The following is a 19,689-nucleotide window of genomic DNA, read 5'->3' as shown; positions in this document are numbered from 1 at the left end:
CAGCCAATTTTATAATGTTTGAAAGCAAGGTTATAATAATTACCTGACTGCTGAGTACACATACCATTGCCTAATGTAATCTAACTGATTGAAGGTGCCTACCACCTGATATCAAAGTGCCCTCTTTTTCAGAATAAGGTGTTCAAATGTGTGTCGTAGGCCCTATACTGTTTTACATCACACAGATCATGTGGTAGGGGCCTGTCTTGTCCTCCGTCCTGTTCAATGTATACAGGGGGAGAGAAGGCTTAATAGCGTTATGGTTTCTTTGGTGAGTTGATGACACCCAGCTCTCTTCCTAACCTCTCAGGGTAATGGAACGTTCTCACGGAGATTGGAATGTGGAATGAAGAAGACTAGCTGGCTAAGACTCCACCCAGTAGAGGTGGTGATTGCTTACAGAGAGAGAGGGCAAGAAAGAAGCCCCCCACCCAAGAGGAAATTTCATCTGTACCCCATTGCAAAGTTCGCAGCCTGAGAGTCATCAAACCCCAGCTCCTTCTGGATAAGAAGGTAGCTACAATTCCCAAAAGTATTTATTCATTTGCACTTGGCAAGAACAAGTTGCATCCTCTTCTTGCTGTGGCAAACCTTGCTAGAGCTCTACATGCCTCCTTCACTTCAAAGCTAGATGACTACACTGTGACCTATATATGGCTACATCTTAAGACCAACTGGAAATGGTGGGCCGTGTGGCATCTGGCAGACTGCTTATTAATCAGTGTTTTCACACAAGCATAATATACTTATGAGCTGCAGTGGCTGCATGTTGATTTCTAGATGCAGTTCACTTTGACCTATAAAGCTCTATATAGTTGGGGCTTCTAGCTCCTTGTAGGACACCCCCCACCTCTCTGGATCAGATCCAAAAGCCATTGAAATTACTTGGAGCTTCCATGGGCTTTGGATCAGGCCCTCTGAGCATGATACCATGGCAGCTGCTATCAATAGAAGTACTCAAACTAACAGGCCCACTTGCTTCATTGGAGCATGCCAGCAGCAGGGTTTTCCTCTGTGAAGGGCTCCTGGCCACTGAGCTCACTTTCCCTCCTACTTCAACAGAAGCTAGGATTGTTGACCCTTTAAGACATTCTTCACTCATCTGTTTTACTTAGACTTTTTCTGTGTAGAGTTGTTGAGGGAGGAGACAAAGGGATGAAGCTGTTGTGGCACGAGCCAATTTTTAGTAGATAGGTCCTATCATCTTAATTTGTTAGAAGTTGGTGCTTTTACATAGCTGTAAAAACTCTAGAAAGCTCCATAGGAACAACAACAAATTCTATTCCAGAGCAGCTAATGGGGACTCTCCTGTAGCTCAGGTGGCAGCAGCAGCTGGACCAGAACTCTATTCCACTGCTTCTTCGAAGCTCCAAGCGGCCATCATGTCCAGCATGGGAATAACTGTGAAGTTTTAGGAAGCCAGAGGTTTCATACTGTCAAAAATAATAATTCCAACTAAGGTTGTGCAGTCCTCTTTCATTTCTAGCCTTTAGTTTTAAAGGATTTGAAAGCTCAGTTTCTATTTGGACTCCTAACATTCAGCGATGGGTTCTCCCCCCCATTTTGGCTGGCTGGAATCTGAAAGGCAGACTATATGGAGTCCCCTCTGATTTCCACTTGCAGTTTCTTACTGGGACCACCACTTCCTGTTCCTCTTTTGCTCAACTCACACACTGGCATCATGATGGCATCTAAGCTCCGCTCAAGATGTGCTTGCTCAGCCGACCCTCTCAGAGCAGTCGCCAATGCTCTTTTGTAACCTGCACATCCATCCATTTTCACCGTCCTGCACACTAACACTTCAGCTCTGCAGTTGGTCAATGTCATATTTATGCAGGAAGAAAGCGTCAGGAGAATGTGCCTGCAGTCATTAAGTCTGCAAGCTAAAGTAAAGTTTTACACTGTACGAAGGGAAGGATGCCTGCCTTGCTAAAGGAAACACACTAACGTTGACTTTGCAGGTATCAGGAACTTGGGGAGACGGGGGCAGAATTCAAGTTGCAAAGCTATAATATTATATATATCTATATATATATATATCTCTATATACACACACACACACACACACACACATATATATACACACACATATACACACACACACTTTTGAAGACCACTGGTGGAAAGTGTTGGCATTCCCAGACTGCCTTTCATTTCAGAGTAATTGTTCCCTGATGTCCTGCTATTTATAATTGACAACTTTCAATTCATTCAGGTTCTTCTGCTCCTTTTCCTGGGCCTCATTTCTTGACCCTTCCACCCACCCTGTACGCCCACATTTGCATATATTCACATACAGAATCACTCGTGTCAAACACCTTGCTTGTTGGAAAATTCACACACATTCCTGGAATAGTTCTGCTATGTCTAAATATTACTTGAGAAGAAATGGAAGCTATTCTAGGGAGTATATATTGTTTGAGTGCAAGCAGCCATGTGCAATCTCCAAAAAAAAAGTTTTAAAGTATGATAAACCCACTGCAGCCTAATTCTCTTTAAAAGATCATGTTTTGTTTCTTACCAGAGTTTACTTATATATTTATAAGTCTATTCCCCTAAAAGATTGCTCTGTATGGTGCCCAAACACCAGAGTATAGGCATGATAAAACAGTCTGAGAATTGGATATAAAACTGCATTCACCTCTCCCCATGTTTGGAGGTACCTATCAGAATGCCCCCCCACAGGAAGCAGAACGCTAGGAAAGATAACTGAAATTACTGGTGATCGTTATAAAGTTAACGTTGTAACTGAGATCAAATGTAAGCTTCCTTGAGCACCTGTTTTATCAGAGTTCAGACCTGGCACATGCATTTACATCAAACTATTTGGCAAATATTTTCCTCCCTCCTGTGTACTTGCTACTGTACTAATCCTGTACTATTAAGGATTCTCTCTCAATTTTGTCACTTGTTTTTCTTTCTTCAGAACTCTCCCCTGAAACCTTAGTTAGCATTTCAGTATAAGACACATCTGTGGAAGTGCTCGAGTAAAGTTGCACAAGAGGCTAAATATTTGCAGAATCAGGGTATGAAACAAACCTTACCCATTTTTCCAGTTGTCTCTCTCAGACTCACGTAGCGGACCAGGGCAAAGTGGGGTACTTGTTAAAAACTATTTCAGAGGACTAATAATAGAGTAATGTGTTTTGTAAATTCTAATAGCCTAAAACGAAGACAAGTTAATCCTTTCAGCATTTGGCTGAGTTTTTGACGTTGATGTTTGCGTGGAAGTAATGTGTAATTTTGCAAATGCACAGACCTGTATGTTTGCGAGAAGCTGAATATTCCATTATCCCTTTCCAAATCCTTCCTGCAAATATAGCATTTGGAGTCAAGAACAAGTGAAGATTATTGATTACATGTTCATAAAAGCAGTGAATTAAAAAAAAACATCACTCTGGGGGCTGCCTCTGTTTTATATTCTATTTTGGACTACATTTATACTTGAATTTTTCCATTCAGTTTTTGCAATTGAAGTTTCTCAGCATCATAGCATGGGCAAGCACTTATCACCTCATTCTGAGATCTGTGGTTTCCTCCTCCCCGGATATCTAACCCAGTCCTCAGACACTGGCATTGGCATTATGTAAATCACTGTTCAGACACAGAGTGCAGCATAACACACAAGGATATTTTCAAAAATCATTCTTTTATTGGTTGCATAAACTGGAGCATTATTTACAGCTTTCATCTCTCTATAAATGCTCATTAAAATAAAGCTGCACAAATAGTAAAATGTAGCAAAGTACAGCACTTTAAAGCAAAGTTAACCTGGCCTCTCAGATTAAATGCAGTCATGTTCCTATATATTATATCTATACCTAGAAGAATCAAAGAATTTATATAGGAGAGTTTCATCTTAATTTCAGTACAATCATTCCAATTTCATGCATCTTTGGTGACTGTCTTGAAAACTTCTTTAAACGGTTTAATTTTAGAAGTGCAAAGGAAAAAAGTAGCTACAAGATTTATAGTTATGGTCCCATTTTGAAACTAAAACTTAGTCTAAAAAAGGGTATTAAACAGAAACTCCAGTAGGGAACTCTCTTCAGCTGTAAGAAATTTGCTCTGCAAAATAAAAAAAGTAAAGAAAAGTTAGTCATTTAGCAATTTGCCTTATTAAGCACAGTTGGGATCTTCAGCAGTCTAAGCACACCTAAAATTAACTAACTTTCTGGCTCACACTGTACACATTTCCATTCCTGTGGAAAGCTCATCAGGTTTTGTAGACAGTCTCCAAGGTAAAATGCAAGTGGGTACAACTCCGATTACTTCTGTTGCGGCTTTGTCTTTACACCCAAACTATAGCAGCAAAGATGCAATCACCTCTCATTTTTAGCATGTGATCACCTCTCATTTCCACGAGAAATATTCAAAGAATTGTCTGTTTTGGTTTATGTATGTAAAGTAAGTAACTTTTCTAAACTCCATAAAATAGTTTTAAAGTTAACCAAAACTACTCGTTAATATTTAATTAACAACCCTTGTGTTCTCAGAATTTGAATGTCTCTCTCTCTAAATTGTGCTTTTAGATGCATGCAATACATTGAAACTAATGAGATGGCATAATTTTTTAATCAAAGCAGCATGCATTTTGGGGGAAAAATAAATCCAGTTTATACAAGTGGAATTGATGAGCTTCTGGGTTAAGAATTGTATCACACAGTAGTATACTGGAAAGTAATTCTGAAAATAGTACTATTTATTATTAACTAAGATAGCAGGCACTCTGTTTTAATTCTTACTAAGGGCCCAATCTTGACAGGTACTAGGGTCCCCTGACTCCTATTGACTTCAAATGGGAGATTATGCTGTTCAACACCTCCTGGGATTAGGCCCTAAATCACTTAACAGTCAACAAGTTTAAATCTTCAAGGTGAACAAATTCTTCTGATCTGGTTACAGTTTCTGAATTACACAATATACTATCCCTATCTATATCCTTAAAGAGCCCTGAGCTTAAGTTAAAAAAAAGCCAAAACAAAACAACGTGAAGAGATTCTGTTATGGCTGTATATTATTGAAGAGAGAGCTTTACCTGAAGCAATTCTTAACCTTTAAAGATGCTGATGATGTAGGAGCAGAAAGTGTGCAGTGATTCCCAGCAGTGCTCTCGTGCCAACTTCATGACTTCAGTATCATTTTCCGACCCTTGTCCGTGCTGTGTTGGTTTTACAAGAGGTAGTGTAGATGGTTTAGGTCTCCCTGCTTTTTTGGCAGAGCTTTTCCCTGCCTGGGTTTCTTTAACTTGCTTTAGAGAAGCTGAGGGTTTCTGGATTGATTTCCCCTGGTTGGCTGTATCTGCTTGCTGGCTAGGATTCTGGTTTGGCTTCATGCTGGAAGCTACTTGCTTCATGTGAGCATCTGTGGGAGCCTTTTGGCACACGCTGGGCTTAAGCACTAGGGTGGACTGGCAAGCGTTTGGGAGTTTTCTAAGTTCAAGGGCAATCTGGTTCCAATAAACCTTTGGGTTGTTATTGAAAGGACGACAAATTGATGGTTTGCCAGTATATTCGCACCAGTAAGACTTGCCTTGGTTTTTGCATTCAATTCTGAGTTTCATTTCCCCATTACCACTCATGTTCATTGTGCAAGCGTCTTTGACTTTAGTCTGAAAATGGATTTCTTCACCGTTGCTCCTTTTCTTTTGTGTCTGTTTCTGTCCCAATCCTCCCATGCAACAGATCATCATTAGAAGAAGGATGACAGTCTTCATGGTGAAACACGGACTAAGATCCTGAAGCAACTCAGTCCAAAAAAGCAAAAGAAACAAGCAACTGTCTGCTCACAATTTAAAGGTTTCGTGCACAAAGAAGTCTCTCTCTCGAGGTGGCCAGTATTTTTTTTTTTAAATAAACCACCCTAGTGTAAGCATATGCCCATAATTTATAGCTCAAGGGAATGTCAAATAACCTGTGAACTCCCAAGAAGGTAACAAGACACATCTTGCAGCTAAATAGAGCACGATAGTTGTATAACAGCACATTCCTACTCAAAATGCACACATCACCTTTGATTTTAACAGATATTTTCCACTCTCCAGCTATTTCATAGCTGTCTTTATGCCAGATATTGCATGACCACATGGAAGTAGTCAGAAGGTCAGCCAAATCACACCTATGAGGGTTTGTCCAGAAGATTAAAAAGTATTCAATTAATAAAAATGGATTTGTGTTACCCTTATGTTTTTTGTGGATGTGCACTGGCAAGCATGTGGCTTTTATATTTTATTGTGCCAATAATAGAAACATGGAACACTGTGGAAAATCAAAAGTACATTCCTTAACTAAGGAAAGAGTTTAGGACACACTGGGTATGTTGACACAGCAAAGAAAAAACCATGGCTGGCCTGTGCCACCGACTTGGGCTCACAGGTCTTGGGTTGCGTCATTGCTGTGTCGATTCAGGCTGGAGGCTGAGTTTTGGGACCCTCCCACCTCGCAGGATCCCAGAGCCTGACTTCAGCCCAAGCCCAGAAGTTTACATAGCAATGAAAGAGCCCTGCAGCCCACGTCAGCTGGCATGGGCCAGCAATGGGTTTTTCTTTGCTGTGTAGACATACCGAGTGTGGCCAGGGGATTTATGGGCTTCCCCACACAGGTTTATCAATGTAATCCAATACCTCTCATCCTATTTCTGGGTTTCTCATCTTGCTTGGAGCCAATATTGTCAATCAAGTCCAACAGTACATCAGTTTTTGTAAGAAGGACAAAATCCATTTTTCAATGTGATCTTAGTCCACATCTTAACCCAGTGCACCTCCTACACTTCTCAAACACACTTAAAATGAAATAAAATAGTTATTTATGAATCAAATACAGGTTACTTAACCAAGTTTTTGTTTATTTAAATGGATTGGGAATATTTTCTCAAATGAAAAATAAACTTTTTAAATTCTACAATTCTGAACATATATATACACACGCACAAACATATATATATATGCTACATATTGTCACATTGAAACATTTCCATTTCTGACCAAAGAGTGAAAAACTTACAATGTTATTCCAGATAAAACTGGTATTGCTGTTCAGTTTTATTTTAATGTTTTCAAAGGTTTTTGGAATTATCCTTATTTTAAGCCAAATTAGCCTCTCTGGAAACATAGTTAAATATTGGTATATAATCAGTTTGCTCTTCAGTTCAAGATACCTAATTCTTCCATCTTTTCTATCCCCTGTGCTCTATTTTTGTAGTGTAGACCTTTACAGTCCTTTAAGTGGATTTATGATGTCATATAATCCAGCAACACAACTGCCATGTCTAAATTCAAGGCAATACCCTAAACTACAGTGATGTAAAACAACCTTCTAAAAGTGTTCAAATTCCTGTGTAGAAAGTTTAATTTAAAAATTAGTTAGCAAAAATAGAATCACTGCCTGTTTAAAGACTCACTGACATTTATTAGGAACTTGGTCTGGAGATGAAGTATTCTAAAAATTACCAACTTTATGACATCTCTCATGGTCTAATTAGAGCATCACTCAAACTCCAGGGAGCTCCATACCCTGCCACATACACAAAAAATGTAATTTTAAATGAGTCTTTCTGCAAATACCCTTCTAGATCTAATATTTAATACACGATGATTTAAGTAACTCAAAGAGAGGGAGAAAAACCTTCAACTGAATTAATTTTTCAGAGACAGGAGATACTGCATATCCCGTACATTTAAAGTTCAGTCCAAAGTGGTTGCCCAAGAGCACCAAAAGTCAACACTAAACATGCTGATAAATTCCTCTGTGAAGTACATTATACAATATCAAAATTTTCGCTAAAACACTTTTAAGCTTTAAGAAAATGTATATACAAAAGACTCTGTATACAAAATGTATTCTTTATGCAAATGTGTATATACTGTATTTAACACATTCCCAACAAAATGGTAAGGTAAGAACTTGAGTAATCATGGTAGGGCAGTTAACTTTAAGCAAAGTCTGTGTAAGCCACATTAATATACATACTGTGATGTGAAATAGAAACCCCAGTGTAAAAAAAGTAAAAAACAGAAACCACTTTAGTTCAAGTCTTAAACAGTAGTGAACAGGAGGAAGTGCTCTGGTATTTTGTACAATAGTTAATGGCATAAAACATTAAACACTGTTTTCTTGATTCAAGACTGATTTACTGTACAAGCCACACAGAACAAGTGGCATGGGATTTGGATGGTGAATTCAGATCCGACTGTGGTTGGAAGAATTTCATGTTTCCTGTAGAAGAATCTTGAGCCTTCTTTCTATAGGCTGAAAATAGATCACAAGAAAAAGAATCAGTAAAAAATAGATTAAGGTAGCAATACAATTTAGATAGAACACTATACATACATGGTCTTCATGTGAAAGTCATAGGTGTGTCAACAGATAAACTTCTTTTCCTTACCAACAATCATGCTATTATAAGTGTACAAGCCTTTGTTCTTTTACATTTTAAGAAGCAGATTTTAAAATGGGAGGATGCGCTGAAATAAATTTTAAAAGCTCATTACTTACCCCTGATGTTTCCAGTATTGGCTACCACTGTTCCACAGAGCTAAAGAGAACACAGAAATATATTTTTCTGTTGCCAACAAAAGAACTGAATAAACTGACTTCATAACTACAGTGCATGGCACTGTCAGCTGTCAATAGTGTGACCAATCATCCCTGGGTCTGAAATCTATCAGTGTTATACAAATAAGTCCTGAATCTTCTTGCCAGTTACTGAAGTTTTTAATTAGAGAAAATGGGTTTAGTTTCATTATATAGCAGTCTTTGGAAAAAAAAAAAGGGGGGGGGACTTGTTTTGGGGTGGAAGGAAATACTCAAATAATCAATTAAACACCATAGACCTGAGTTAGAAATTGTCTTAACCCCAACCTCCGATAATGCTCTCACAAACAACTGTAGATGCATTTGATTTTTATTTCTCTCTGTACCTACCTGATCGGGAGAAAATAATCAGGTAGATTTCTAAATGCAACTGCAACCTGCAATTACTTGCATCCATAACACTGCAGGTACACAAGGGGAGGCTTCCTATTCCTGTCACTTTAAAAGGATATGGTTTCACTGCTAACAATCTCACTCAAAAGATGCTACAAATACTTACAGCCAACTATAAAGATCTGTAGGAACTGAGAAAAAGTAGGGTAGCAGAAAACATGAAAATGGTTTGTGCAGTTAAGAACAGAAAACAAGAATCTACTAGAGTGGTATCCCTGAATTGTGGTAGCCCTGGTCCAGTTTTTCCAAACTCTGTCTCAGGTATGAAATCATCAAAAGGAAGCGGCAGTTTAGAGTAAATTCTAATGTTAGTTACAGGGAGCAGGGAGAGGGACAATCCAGAGAAAGTTCACTGACAGTAGGACAACTGAAATCAGAATCTAGTCCTTAACATGTGTGTGTCCATGTGGAAAGCTAGTGTGCTTTCATTTAACAGAGTGTTTTTGTTATGTTAATGATTTTTGGCTTGTTTCCGAATATCTCGTATATTCAGTCATTGAACAAGGATTTCCTTATACTTTTTTTTCCTACAAATACCACACAAACAATGTTCCATACAGCTCAAGAATGTTGAAAATCAATATTAAAAAAAATCCAAAGATCAGAAGGTGACTTCTAAAGTCTGGACGATTATTGGTTCCCTCTTATGGAAAATAATCAAAAGTCTTTAATATGGAAGTTCTCCGATGTGCCAGTGGAGTTGACTCTGGAGTCAAATATATTATAGATTAATATAAGGAGTCCCAAAAGCCCCCAGTGTGATATAGGCTATGCCAAAATAATGAACATTATAACACCACAAATACTAGGGTGACCAGATGTCCCATTTTTATAGGGACAGTCCTGTTTTGGGGACTTTTTCTTATCTAGGCGCCTATTACCCCCCACCCTGTCCTGATTTTTCACAGATGCTATCTGGTCACCCTAACTAATACCACTGTTATGAAATACTTCCTCCTAAAGGAAGCATAGGGAAGATACTTGGCTAATAAAATAATCAACGCAAAATAGGCTTTAACTCAACTGATATGGCCCTGAGGGCTGTCAAAAATTTCGACCTCAAGCCCCATCAACATAGAACACCCTATCCATGACCCAGAGAGCAATACAAATTAATTCTCTACCTAACATTCAATCTAAACATGTTCTATATAAAAAAGGTTACGTGGCTCACTATTCCTTATATTTGTCAATTATTCATATAGCTTCTCATTCAAGGAACTTAGAAGTATGTTACAAAGCCTACTGAAATCTCACTACAGTCTTGCGAGGTGGATCACATCATCCCAGTTTTATGGAATCAGAATCCAAGGCACTGAGGCTAAGTGACTTGCCAGTGTCTCACAGCAAGTGAGCCGCAGAGACAGGAGAAGACCTCGCAACTCCCGTCTCCCAGACTTGTGACTTAACTATTTTGGACATATAGGATTAGACTAATTTCAGAGGTGCAGTAACATCCATCTTCCCCTTTACCCCTTCCATCCCCCTGGCCTACTTGCAGCCTGCACATAGCAAACTTTGCCTTTCCTCAGCTGTTTAAAAAAGCTGCACCTAGGGCACAGGTTGGAGGGACTACTGAGCAATTAAACATTATGTTAATTCGGGAGGTTACTGTGGCTACTCATTGCTTTTATAAAATATGAGATTTTTTTTTTTGTTTCTTATCTTTCAAATCTCTAGTCCTGCTTGTTCTATGTAGCCTACTTCTATGCATTCTCATGAAAAAAATTCTAAAAACCAAACTAGAATTTAAAAGGAATAATCTATTAGTGCCCCAATGGCATTTATTAGGTATCAATTTATAATCGGTCCTACAGGCCTTTATATAAGCATGAAGAAAAAAAAAAAACCAGGAAAAAGTGAACATGCACCCCACAGCCTTTTAATTGCTATGCAGAGTACTTTAATAACGTTACCATTTTAGGGCCATCATGTCAGAGAAGTAATATGGAATTGTGGCTTTTAAGCGCACAAAATTCCATGGTTAAATGACTGGATACTATTACAATATCTATGGCTATGTAGGCGTATTCAAAAAAATTAAACATACAGCCCTTGTTATAGTGAGCAACCATGCAAAAAGCAAATCCAAAATTAAACTATTCACTTTAAAACGTGCAGAAAATTGGATAGCTGATTAGCACAGTACGCTAAGCAAGGAAACGTGAAGGCATGCAGTTTCAGACTTGGTTTACCTTGTCATAACAGGATTGTGTATACCATATAAATGCTCTTTATGATAACCATTATTACCATTTTCCATACTGTAACAAAATAAATACACCAAAAAAAGACTATGTTAACTATAAGATGCAATATGTACAAAATGGCTACAAAAGACATGTAAATGGATGATGGTATTGTATGTAAAAATAAGTTGGGTCTGTTCAGTAGACAATATTCTTTAATTTTCAAACCATACTGATAGTGTATAATATCAAATAATTCTATGAAGTCTTATTTTAGCATGCTCCAATTTTCAATTATTTAATGGAGATATTTGTGTTCAGTTGTACCCTAACATTATAAAATGTAATTAAACCAAAAGACCTTAGTTTTTATAGTAAAGAATTACATTCTAAATATAAACCCTCACTCCTTAGTAAAATAATTTTAACAAATATCAGTAAAAGTATCTTACTTTTTCATGGGTATAGTTTCAACACTAAAAAATACAAAAAAAGGAGACGCAATCAACTTAAACATACTAGCAAGTGAACATTTGTCTTAGCAGTACATGTCTTGCTGCTGCTCTATTCATTTGTGAATGTACAATGTAAATTGACCAATGTGAAATAAAATTATCTGAAAAAACGAAGTGCACAGGTTTACTGAACAACAGCTAAAATAAATAGGAAAAAATAGTCAAAATGAAAATAAGTAAAAACAGTTATCATAAAGTAAAATGCCAAGTCCCTGAGACAGAGGAACTGCAAGTGAAAAGGAAAGACTGGTTAGGGATAATCAGGATATTGAGCAAAAAAAGGAAAGAATTAACACAAGGAAACTACAAAGCAGGTACAAGTTATCTTAATGCAATAATTGAGCAAAGATCTACTGAAATTGGGAATATTTTTAAATAAAGGCGTAAGAAGTTCTAAAGCCCTGAAACTGCAAAGAGCTTCTCACAGGCAGACCCTGCTACACCAGTACAGAGCCCCACTGAATCAATGTACGATATGGAAGTCCACCTATGTGGCCCATATTGACGGATCAGGGCCCATATCTGTACTTTTTCAGAAGATACTGTGGTGCTCATTTTGCCAATAGTGAAGGTTTAAACAATGCACCACAGTTCACGTAAAATACTGTGTTATGCAGGAAAGTATTCATGTCCACTTTCTTTTTAGCCTATTTAAGATTATATACTTACTCATCATACACATCCTCTGTATCCATTCTACGATAGTATTTGGATAGTTTTACAGCACAAATTATGGCAGGAATTAAAAATATCGAAGAGCCTCCCAAACCAAACCAGAAGGTATTCTAGAAGACGACAAAAATCAAGAAAATGACATTCAATAAAATACTGTATCAGTGTTTTAAACCACTGCTAGTTTCCTCTCACATTTCTTCTTAGAACTGACCCCCCTTAGAGTCTTGAGTTGTAAATTGGCTTTTATTTAGTAGCTAAAGTTGCTGCCCTTATTACTACTTGATTGTCAATTATGTTGTTTCTGATAGCATACAGCTGAAGTCATTGGCATGGTCCAGGACACTGCAGGACCCTGTAATGAGAGGTAGCCATGAATTATCAGTTGTTTGGCCATTAGCAGAACATTACTACTTAACCAACCAACCCCAAGCTGGAAGATACTGTGTCCCTAGAGATGAGCCATGTTTTTTTCCTGCCTTGATATTTAACAATAGTGGCCTTATTCATGTTCCCTGTGGCAAACTGAATTTTCAGCACCTTAGAGGTAGTTTCAGACTTGACAGCTGCAGTTCACGACTGTGAGAGTAATTTAATTGGTGCACAGATTAGCAGGCGCCAGCTGTTAAAATGGTATTTTAAACCTGATTCCTATGGGATGGAGGCAGTTTTGACTTGTATGTGAGCCCAGCTGGGATCTTTCATCATGTAAGATTTTGACCCATCCACGGCTAACTGATTTGGTGAGTGGTATTTTTCCCATTCAGTTTCTGCAGGATGGAAGGAAGAGATGTTCTGCAGTTCCTTTGTGGTGCTAGGTGATTTTGACTTGGCTCTGGCAGGACACCAGGTTTCAGGATTTAGTATTAGCAGGATTAGGGCACTTCAGACTCGATTTCAGAAAATTAGAGGTGGTTCTTGTATACAAGTTCTGATTATTGCTTGGTTCGGACTGATTGAGGAAAAGAAAAAATTGGTGAGAGAAGTTTTAGGTGGTTTACAGATGTGTGGTTTCTTCTAATACACACAGCCAATTTTTCATCCTTTGAGAGATGAGAAAATGCCAAATAGCACCTCAAAGTACTACAAGCCATAATGAACCTCTCCTCTGTACATGAATGAATCAAGATTTGTTTTCTGCACACCACCTGAAAAAAGTTCCTTTTCCTCATTCACATTTTCTAGATTCCAGCAAAAATGTTTGTGGAAATTTTTTCCTCAGTACTTTCATTATTCTTATATTCTCAGAGCAGAGATGGGTCAAAGCTGGAATGTCAGATCCACTCCCCTTTGAATTTCACAGGAGTTCAACTCCCCAAAACAGAACCTCCTACAAAACAGTTCTCATTCTGGATCTGAACTTGAATCAGAATTGGTCTCTTTTTATATTCAAGATAGCAAAATCTCTCAAGAACAGTGGATTTTGCAGGATTTCTGCGATTATGGGACAAAATCTCATGGGAATGTATTGAAACTCCAGTCTTGGAGTGGTTTCAGACTTGAGCTCCATACTTTAAATTAAATCTAATCCAGATCAGAACACTTCCTCCTTGGCCAATCTCAGATTTAGACAAGCTCTTTCATCAGAACATCTTAGTCAAAGGATGAAATGCAGAGAGTTATGTTCACAGTTCGGTGGAAGTACAAGCAAGAATTCCCTATTTAAGGCCATAGTTTTGAAAAATGGGAAATATTTCTTACCACAGAATCAATTACATAGCTGCATAAAAATATATCTACTGCCGTGTCTATCACGTTGGCAATAGGCTTGCATGCTGCTACCTCCATGGTAATCTACAACAGATTAAAAATACCATTCAAGTCATTCATTAAAAAAACCAAACCCTGCAATACCCGGTACAAGCTTTATGTGCCATTTACCAAGGGCGTGTTCCCCTCTCCCTAAGCAAATTCCTGCAATATATTCTATCCCCAGAGCGCAAATCACACCTGAAGAATTAACTTGTTTTTCTCAATAGAATTATGCATTTATTTTTCCTTTCTTTAAGAAAAGGGTGAGAAAAAACAAAAACAAAGTCAGGCTCAGTGCAAGAGAAGTACAAATGGTATCTCAGCCACTTGCACTCTAGAGAAACATCATTGTAATTAGAATTGCATTTTGCACACTGCTATGCACTGAAACAACTCATTGCTTCCACTCTACTTTAAATATATTGAAACTCCATTTATAGTAAACACTAACAATTTACACTTTTCCCCCGTTCTGAACACACATAGTAAAAAAAAAAAACTTTAAATAGAATAAATCTTTTATTTTTAAATTTTTTTACACGCTTTGTCATATTTTACAGTAGTTCCCTCAATGTAGTAAATGCACCTTACCGACTCCTTGACCCACTCAACATATTGCTCGAAGTAGCCTATTATCATATCCATGTACTTTTTGGTTTCCTAAAAAAACAAACAAACAAACAAAAATAAACAAACCACCAATCCCTCACATAAAACCTCTCCTGCACCCTAAATTCATTAAACTAATTTAAACATAAGAAAGTTTACCTGGATGATAACCAGTGACGCATCGTTGCTTATGAGAAACTGAGCAGCATCAACAGCACTAATCACATTTCTTACTTTTACCTGAAAAAAAGAACGTACATAAGATAGCGTAGATCTTTCCAAAGTTGCTATGACAACACTGCTGGTATTGTATTTTTAGTTTTCTATAGATAAACAAATATCATTGTGCTGATAACACTAAAATCTGAGAAAAATGTCTCTCTGAATATGGTGAGTGCAACAGGGGGTCCACAATATCCTGGCACCCCTAAGGCATAAGGATTCATTCTATACCAACATGGACCCCCTCACCACTGCCAGAGGCAGGCACCTCTGTAGTCAGGCAGCAGCCCTTGCTGTACTCTCTTTCATACTTCTAGAACTGGTTACCCTTCTTTTCTTTCCTCCCCTTATGAGTAGGGATTCTCTCCTCTCCTGGGCCATTCCGTCACCACCTGGACCCCCACAACAACAGCCATTCACTATAGAGGTAAAGATAAGCTAAGTCTTGCCTCAGAAAATAATTTCACACCCTGTATCATGGCAGAAGTATGCATGTGGAAGGGAAGCACACGGTCAAACAATATCTCAGCTGTGGACTACAACATAGACTGTTAGTGTCCTTAAAACATTTTGGTTCCCCCCCCCCCCACACTTTTTTTTAAACCTGACAGCTTTTCATTATAAAAAAAATCCCAATAGCTCCCCAATACACGCAAAGGATGATGTACTCACAGCCTTATGTTGTAGGTGAATTTAAGAAAAGCTTCTAAGTTTCTGTCCCTTTCCCACAACAACCTCATGTTCTCACCAGCCCCTCTTACCTGCCCATCTTGGTCCAGGACATACAAGTTCTGAATGGATTTCCTGCAGCTGGTTTGCTGCCATGCATGGATGTAAAAGTGGCAAGAAGAACTGAAGCAGGTAAGGAGCAATTAGGGTGACATAACTGCACTAGCGCTACTGGGGCTGGACTGTTGCTACAGGAGCCAAGACAGGCTGGTGGTAACAGGGAAAGCTGCTGCCAGAAGGACTCTCCACCCTGTTGCTGATTCTCAAGAGACTAGCAGAGCATAAAGGTAGCTGCTCTCTTGGCTGTGCAAGCACTAGCTGCTATGGAGAAGGAAAGCAGGTGGCCTGCCTTAGGGAAGCTCTGTCAAGCTCATGCTTCCTGCAGTTTGGCTGGGATTGCAAGAGTGAGTAAGGGGACACGGTAGACACACTGTGCTAGGGGAAGAGACATCCAACATTAACAAGACAGTGGGGTTCATTTCATTAAGCACGAGTGGGCTAATTTTATTTTATTTTTTACATAAGGACAGGTGAGGCAATCCTACCTCAGTAAAAGCAAGCTGCTGAGTAACAGGAAAACCACAGCATGTAAAATTGTACTGAAATTATTTTACTAAGTGAGAATTAAAACTTTCCAATGGCCTGTTTAAAAAATAGCCACAAAGCGTCTTTTGATTTGTGGCTGCTTCCTGGGCACTGTAACTACCTAGATTAACAATAAAAATCAATGAAACTTTGCACATCAAGTGCTTTACAAGGGGAAATGTGAAAGATGGGGAAACCAAGGCACCTCAACCTCTGTAGAATAGAGCCCAGAGCTTCAGACTCCTTGGCTCAGACCTGCAAAGGGACTTGGACATTGCAACACTGAGCATCACAATCCCTAACTATTTAGGTGCCTTGAAAAAATAGAATTCACAGGAACACCACTAATACACAAAGCCTGAGTTAGACCCCTTGGTTCCCTACACAACGCCATAGGTGCGTTAGACTGTGATCCACAAAGCCAGTGCACTAGGCAGGGTATTAACTAAGTTAGCCCAGGGGAGGTGCCAGCCAGATGGTGAGTGGTAAGCCCGGTGCCTATCTCTGCTGGCAATCCATGAACTGGGGGAGACAGGTGTTTTGGCTGCCTAAGTTGCATGTGGAGCCCAAAACAAAACAACTCATTTACTGCTTCAGTTAATATTTAATTATTCAGTTGTTTAATGAGAGACAGAGTGTATCACCATCACAAAAGCCTAATGGCTAGGGCACTCACCTGAGAGTGGCAGATCCCAGTTCAAATCCCTTCTCCCCTTCAGGAAGAAGGGGGAACTTGAACCAGGGGGGTCTCCTATATCCCAGGTGAGTTCCCTAACCACTGGTTTAAATGTTCTGAGGGGGGCGGGGGGTCCTCCTTTCCCCTCCCCCACACTGTTTTGTATGAACTCACCAGAAGGGTCTTAGAGGTGATCTACCAGACGGGCCTCACATATGACACAGGCAGCCTAGTGCCTGTTTTTTCTGGGCTTGTGAACTGCTCTGAGGCTTAAGTGGGAGACAGGTGTCCGGACACCTACAGTGAGGCTGCACTGCACATGCCCAGAGGTAAAAATTTGGGAGCCACATGAGTTTAGGTACCTAATTGGGTGTCACCTGATTGGGTGTCAGGCAAGCAGGAGTTTTATGGATCAAAGTGGTGCCTAAAAATGTGACTTAGTTGCTCAAGTACCTTCACGGATTCCATCTCTAGTCCCCAGCTCTAAGCATGACACCCTCTTCCTGCCCCCGAAAAGTTAGCAAAATAAAAATGTTGCAAATATTATGCCCTGTATGCTTGTGGTAGTGTAGATTTAAAGTAAAAAAAATAAAATATGTTTATTGTGACGGGTTGGATCTCTCTCTCTCTCTCTCTCACACACACACACACACACGCACGGAGAGAGAGAGAGACGACCATAACTTTTACAGAGATATGTTACATGGCACAGGCAGCACAAAACATATTCCAGTTATGTCATGTTCCCATAAAGCATTATGGGGTACAACGTCACACTTTATTGCCAGAAAGACAAACCTACCATAAATTCAGATGATGTCCTCTGCAGTAATCTAATGCTCTGATTTAAAGTGCTCTGGTTAAAAAAAAGAAAAGAGAAAAAAAAGATTTTATAAGAATCCTCTTGCTTCAATACAATGTATGTCTACAAGAACAAGTCACCTAGATAATCATAAGCAGTAATATATTTCAAACACATTAATATTAACGGATGCAAACTAGTTGCATTAGCTAAGAACTGATTGCCTACTAATGGAACTAGCAGCCAGTGTGTGTAAGAGACTCTCAGAAGGAAACAATATTTTTCTTAAAGCACAGAGCAGCCACACTTTGTGTGCTAAAAGACTTCAAACATAACTAAAGTTTGCAGCAATAAGGCTGGATATCATTTATTTGGGAGATAAAGGAAAATAGTTAAAATTAAAGCTCATTGTGCATAGTATATTTTACAGTTTTGGAAAGGAAAATCACTTACCCTAGCTTTTACATATTTCTTGACAGTCAGTTTTGGAAAAAGAAAAAAAGATGAGAATAATTAAGAGTTAATTAGAAGAGAAACAGTGAAGGATCAGCAGAATGCAACAGAGGACCTAATACTTCTCTATAAGAGGAACATAGGGACAAATACATTTCTATACAGAACTATACGTATGAACTGCTTAATTAAGGGCCAGTCCTGTGAGGTACTGAAAGCCCCTTGGAAGATGTTGAGCTCCCAGATTCCCAGTGATTTCAGACAGTTCCTCAGCACTTTCCAGGAGATGTTCATCACCTAACAGCCCTGGGCCCTCAGACACTAAAATAGTATAAGCTGAAAAATTTAAGGAGAATATACAGAGAAAAACTGACATCTGGAGGAGCTGTGATTTGAGCTTGCAAAGAAAGGGGCAAAAACAAGTTTGTTTTTCACAATATTATACTACAACAACAACAACGGTAATGACATTGGTTTGTTAAAAATTTATCTGACTACCGTTTTAATTACATAATATATATAAAACTGTATTTAGATACAAAAATGAAGATATATTTTGGAAATATACAATACATAAAACTAAACCTAATATGGAATTTGCACAAAAGAAAAAAGTCATTAGCTGCACTGTAATTTGATGATTTTCTTAATCGGTAGTTTTGTAATCTATATCTATATTTTTACTATAACTATGTGTTCATAGTACAACACTTTTAAATATTTTACCATAGCTTGCTCCAGTGGAACAACTTGTTGGTTATGAATCATTCGAATACTGTTTGCATGTCCTTTTAATGCATTTTCCAGTGCTCCTTTGGGCTGCGAATATAAACATAATCATTCAGTTTGCTGATCTGTAGTTTTTTTTAAAAAGTGGTATTTTTCCAAAGCATCAAGAATATTTCAAGCAAAACAAGGAAACGTGTAGCAATCAATATCATGTACATTCTGGCCATATTTTGCAAAGCAAACTGAAATAAGCAATATGATATGGTATTAGATATGCTACAGCACAGGGAAATCATCATAAAAATAGTAGAAATCTCAGTAAGTGAAACAAACGTGCAGTTCTAATATAGTCAGAGAAATATTAAGATACCTGTACAAATTCAATGGTATGAATTTTCACATAGTGCACTGAGTTAGCCATTTTTTCTCAACATCAAAAGCACAGGATAGCCTCACTCTTTTTTGCTCTAATGTCTGAGAGGCTCATTAAGAATAACTGATCTTATTAAGGGAATGCTCCAATTATTTATCCACTGTCTCTCAAAGTGCAATGGCGCCCTCCACTGGGATTATAATTTTCCTTTATAGATTAACCAAAACATCTACATGTAGGATTGGTACAGATTTAGGGACATCTAGTCTTTTGAACTATTTACAATGTTGAATATAGCCAATTGATTTAAGGAATTTACATTCAGAAATATTATAATCTTTGAGTGATTCTGGCTTGGGGAAGGGAACATTGTGCCTATGCTTTTTCTTGTTTAGTGGT

At 38.4% G+C, this 19,689-nt stretch overlaps 2 protein-coding genes across 12 annotated transcripts in view; both read right to left on the bottom strand.

Moving 5' to 3' along the window:
- Nucleotides 1-3,742: 3,742 nt before the first annotated feature.
- On the bottom strand, nt 3,743-5,823 carry FGFBP2 (fibroblast growth factor binding protein 2). The gene is made up of 2 exons (XM_039541936.1): nt 5,039-5,823; nt 3,743-4,068 (listed from the first exon to the last, which is right to left on the bottom strand). The coding sequence occupies exon 1, from the start codon at nt 5,714-5,716 to the stop codon at nt 5,051-5,053; it is 666 nt and encodes a 221-aa protein (XP_039397870.1). The 5' UTR covers nt 5,717-5,823; the 3' UTR covers nt 3,743-4,068; nt 5,039-5,050.
- A 1,014-nt stretch (nt 5,824-6,837) lies between these two features.
- PROM1 (prominin 1) overlaps nt 6,838-19,689 on the bottom strand; it is an 81,828-nt gene continuing 68,976 nt past the window's right edge. For 5 of the 11 annotated variants that reach the window (XM_039541920.1, XM_039541918.1, XM_039541922.1 and 2 more), the window contains 11 exons: nt 18,915-19,007; nt 18,189-18,206; nt 17,736-17,789; nt 14,881-14,961; nt 14,704-14,772; nt 14,062-14,154; nt 12,358-12,473; nt 11,626-11,649; nt 11,180-11,248; nt 8,493-8,532; nt 6,838-8,246 (listed from right to left, as the gene is read on the bottom strand). In XM_039541920.1, coding sequence (XP_039397854.1) covers nt 8,514-8,532; nt 11,180-11,248; nt 11,626-11,649; nt 12,358-12,473; nt 14,062-14,154; nt 14,704-14,772; nt 14,881-14,961; nt 17,736-17,789; nt 18,189-18,206; nt 18,915-19,007 — 636 coding nt within the window. In that variant the 3' untranslated portion in view covers nt 6,838-8,246; nt 8,493-8,513. The remainder of the gene's footprint in view (nt 8,247-8,492; nt 8,533-11,179; nt 11,249-11,625; nt 11,650-12,357; nt 12,474-14,061; nt 14,155-14,703; nt 14,773-14,880; nt 14,962-17,735; nt 17,790-18,188; nt 18,207-18,914; nt 19,008-19,689) is intronic. The other 6 variants (XM_039541921.1, XM_039541924.1, XM_039541927.1 and 3 more) reach the window with 4 other exon arrangements.

This window comes from Mauremys reevesii, linkage group 5 (assembly GCF_016161935.1).
Source record: "Mauremys reevesii isolate NIE-2019 linkage group 5, ASM1616193v1, whole genome shotgun sequence".
NCBI classification, from domain to species: Eukaryota; Metazoa; Chordata; order Testudines; family Geoemydidae; genus Mauremys; species Mauremys reevesii.
This window is presented reverse-complemented; position numbering and strand designations above follow the sequence as displayed.